The sequence below is a fragment of the Nerophis ophidion genome, linkage group LG24 (genome assembly GCF_033978795.1).
Source record: "Nerophis ophidion isolate RoL-2023_Sa linkage group LG24, RoL_Noph_v1.0, whole genome shotgun sequence".
In the NCBI taxonomy this organism is placed as follows: domain Eukaryota; kingdom Metazoa; phylum Chordata; class Actinopteri; order Syngnathiformes; family Syngnathidae; genus Nerophis; species Nerophis ophidion.
The window spans coordinates 2,465,477-2,469,875 of NC_084634.1; the positions used below are offsets into that span (position 1 = coordinate 2,465,477).

Consider the following 4,399-nt stretch of genomic DNA (forward strand, 5'->3'; position numbering starts at 1 on the left):
AGATTTATATTATTTATAAAAATAAAAATGCCTGAATTTTTTATATTTTAATGAGTGGGACGCTTTTGGATCCTCATTATTTTTTGTATGTTTTTTTATGCCGTCATTGCAGCCCAAAAAAATAATGAATCAAAATAAATGTTATGATTTATTGATGTACTTAATGCTCAAATTACTTCACATCAAGGAGTTTACTTTGGTATATATATATATATATATATATATATATATATATATATATATATATATATATATAAACTGGGTTTAGACATAAAGGGTGCATGCCAAAAAAAAATAAAAAAAACACGATATGGACAAACCTGACGTTTGTCTAGAGATTTATATCATTTATAAAAATAAAAATGTATGCCAGTTTTTTTCATATTTTATGAGTGGGCTGCTATTGGATCCTCATTATTTTTGTGATTTTTTATGCCATCATTGCTCCCAAAAAAATAATGAATCAAAATAAATGTTATGATTTATTGACGTATTTAATGCTCAAATTACTTCACATCAAGGAGTTTATTTTGATATATATATATATAAACTGGGTTTAGACATAAAGGGTGCATGCCAAAAAAAACATGCTATGGACAAACCTGGCGTTTAGGAGATTTATATTATTTATAAAAAATAAAAATGCCTGATTTTTTTTATATTTTAATGAGTGGGACGATTTTGGATCCGCATTATTTTTGTATGTTTTTTAATGCCATCATTGCTCCCCCAAAAAATTATGAATCAAAATAAATGTTATGATTTATTGACGTATTTAATGCTCAAATTACTTCACATCAAGGAGTTTACTTTGATTGATATATATATATATATATATATATATATATATATATATAAACAAACTGGGTTTAGACTTAAAGGGTGCATGCCAAAAAAACATGATATGGACAAACCAGGCGTTTAGGAGATTTATATTATTTATAAAAATAAAAATGCCTGATTTTTTTATATTTTAATGAGTGGGACGCTTTTGGATCCTCATTATTTTTGTATGTTTTTTAATGCTGTCATTGCTCCCAAAAAACTAATGAATCAAAATAAATGTTATGATTTGTTGACATACTTAATGCTCAAATGACTTCTCATCAGGGAGTTTACTTTGAGATGTTTGTGTACACAGAACAAGAACAGGTAAGAGGTATCGGTACCTTAGATCGCTCCGTTATGGACCGTCCGACCAGGCTGCGCGCGCACACCGTGATCACGTGGTCGAGCCTCTTGAGGAGGGCGTTGATGGCGTCACATTCCCGCTCGGCGCCGCTGACCCACGCGATCTTGTCCCCCCGGACGCCCGCGGGCGGGGCGGCGGGTCCGGTGGCCGCCAGGCGGCCGTCGTCCATGGCCCCGCTCCGGTGCAAGTCCTTGACCTGCTCCAGCACGGCGTCGCCGGCCCGCTCCCCGAGGAGACCGTCCACGCAGCAGAAGCCCCGCTCCAGCAGCGCCGGGACCACGCGGTCGGCGGCCAGGCGCTCCAAGTCCGGCACGACGTCTAGCAGCGGCATGTGGGACACTGGGAGCACTTTTTCCTTAGAAACGGGACAAGTTTTAGAAGGCGAGGGCAAGTCCCGGTGAGTCCGTGGACCACTTTGAGGCAGCCTGGAGAGTCCTCCGGCTCATATACTCCACACCACTTCCGCTTGAGCCTTTCACAATAAAACACCATTACAACATTGGGCACGCGTCTGTCGCGTTGCAGTATCAAAACAGCGAGAATGAATACAATGTTGAATTAAATATTAATATTAAACCATTAATATTAATATTTATTCTTAAAAAATACCACCGTAACCACGGGTTACCCGGACCTCTGCGAGCGCGAGCTTTTATTTTGAAAGCAATGTATGCTAAGTGTGTGAATTCTTGTTTTAGTTTTTTTTTTAATAAAAATGTAAAACTTGTTCGTGACGTCACCACTTAACGCGGGGGTGACGTCACCAGGCGTGCCCGCCGCCATTGAGGGCGGCGCGAGGCGCATGTAGCTCACGTGCGTTCTGCGCGGTGCGTTCAAGGACCGCCAGGCAGAGTAGGACGCCAGAAACAACACCTAGCAATTAGCAATTTAAACACATCAGAAACACAAAACAAGCTAAATATTTATGGAGTTATTTTATGTCGAAAAATAACCTGGCCTCAGGACTTTAGTGTGTACTTTTTCAGCACGATAATAATAACCGTGATTATTTACGGCAGCGACAGGACATGTTCGTATCTTTACAGCCCTAATTTGTTAACGGTTTGTGGCACATTCTAAAAATAGAGTTTCAAAAAAAAAAAGTTTAAAAATGACTTATTTCAACAATAAGTAGGACTTTTAAATCAGATAAGACTTTGTTTTAAACACTTTTAAGAGTGTTTTGGATCGCTATTATTGTTGTATGTGTATGCTGGGTTTAGACATAAAGGGTGCATGCCAAAAAAAAACACGATATAGACAGACCTGACATTTGTCCAGAGATTTAAGTGTTGCAGTAAAAATTAAAATGCATGCCTGATTTTTAACATTTTGGATCCCCGTTATTTTTGTATGTTTGTTTATGCTGTCATTGCTCCAAAAATAATAATACATCAATATCCATGTTATGAATCGTTGACCAATTTAATGCTCCAATGTATTCACATAAAATGTGGTACTTTGAAATATTTTGGGGGCAAATGTTGCTTTTGTGTATTTGCCATGAAAAACTGGGTTTAGACATAAAGGGTGCATGCCAAAAAAAAACACGATATAGACAGACCTGACATTTGTCCAGAGATTTAAGTGTTGCAGTAAAAATTAAAATGCATGCCTGATTTTTAACATTTTGGATACCCGTTATTTTTGTATGTTTGTTTATGCTGTCATTGCTCCAAAAATAATAATACATCAATATCCATGTTATGAATCATTGACCAATTTAATGCTCCAATGTATTCACATAAAATGTGGTACTTCGAAATATTTTGGGGGCAAATGTTGCTTTTGTGTGTTTGCCATGAAAAACTGGGTTTAGACATAAAGGGTGCATGCCAAAAAAAATACAATATGCACAGACCTGACATTCGTCCAGAGATTTAAGTGTTGCGGTATAAATCAAAATGTATGCTTGGTTTTTAACATTTTAATGAGAAGGACCCTTTTGGATCCCCAATATTTTAAGTGGGACTTTTAAATAATATATAACTTTTTTTTAAACACTTTTAAGTGTTTTGGATCCCCATTATTTTTGTATGTTTATGCTGTCGTTGCTCCAAAAATATTAATGAATCAAAATCAATGTTATGAATTACTGACCAATTTAATGCTCAAATTTATTCACATCAAATATTTTACTTTGAAATATTTTGGGGGCAAATGTTGCTTTTTTGTGTTTGCCATGAAAAACTAGGTTTAGACTTAAAGGGTGCATGCCTAAAAAACCCGATATAGACGGCGGACCTGACGTTTGTCTACAGAGTTATTTTTGTATGTTTGTTTATGCTGTCATTGCTCCAAAAATAATAATGAATCAAAATCCACATTATGAAATATTGACCTATTTTAAGCTTAAATGTATTCACATCAAATATTTGACTTTCAAATATTTTGGGGGGGATATTGCTTTATTTGTGTGTTTGCCATGAAAAACTGAGTTTAGACATAAAGGGTGCATGCCACAAAAAAAAAAAAAACACGATATAAACATACCTGATGTTTGTCTAGAGTTAAGACTTGCAGAATAAATAAAAATGTATGCCTGATTTTTTATATTTAAATGACTGCAACCCTTTTGGATCCCCATTATTTTTGTATGTTTGGTTAAGCTGTAATTGTTCCAATAATAATAATAAATCCAAATCCATGTTATGATTTATTGACCTATTTAATCCTCAAATGTATTCACATCAAATATTTTACTTTGAAATATCTTGGGAGCGAATGTATCTTTTGTGTGTTTGCCATGAAAAACTGAGTTTAGACATAAAGGGTGCATGCCACAAAAAAAAAAAAAAACCCACAATATCGACAGACCTGATGTTTGTCTAGAGTTAAGACTTGCAGAATAAATAAAAATGTAAGCCTGATTTATTACATTTTAATGAGTTGGACCCTTTTGGATCCCCATTATTTTTGTATGTTTGGTTATGCTGTCATTGCTAAAAAAATAATAATAATAAATCAAAATCCATGTTATGATTTATTGACCTATTTAATCCTCAAATGTATTCACATCAAATATTTTACTTTCAAATATCTTGGGGGCGAATGTATCTTTTGTGTGTTTGCCATGAAAAACTGAGTTTAGACATAAAGGGTGCATGCCACAAAAAAACAAAAAACAAACAAACATGATATAGACAGACCTGATGTTTGTCTAGAGTTAAGACTTCCAGAATAAATAAAAATGAATGCCTTATTTAT

The 4,399-nt window shown here is 35.1% G+C and overlaps 1 protein-coding gene across 1 annotated transcript in view; it reads right to left on the reverse strand.

Annotated features, from left to right (window-relative positions):
- Positions 1-3,634, reverse strand: part of LOC133542069 (prolyl hydroxylase EGLN3-like) — a 17,114-nt gene extending 13,480 nt beyond the window's left edge. The window contains exon 1 of the mRNA XM_061885899.1: positions 1,170-3,634. Coding sequence (XP_061741883.1) covers positions 1,170-1,523 — 354 coding nt within the window. The 5' untranslated portion in view covers positions 1,524-3,634. The remainder of the gene's footprint in view (positions 1-1,169) is intronic.
- Between the last annotated feature and the right edge of the window lie 765 nt (positions 3,635-4,399).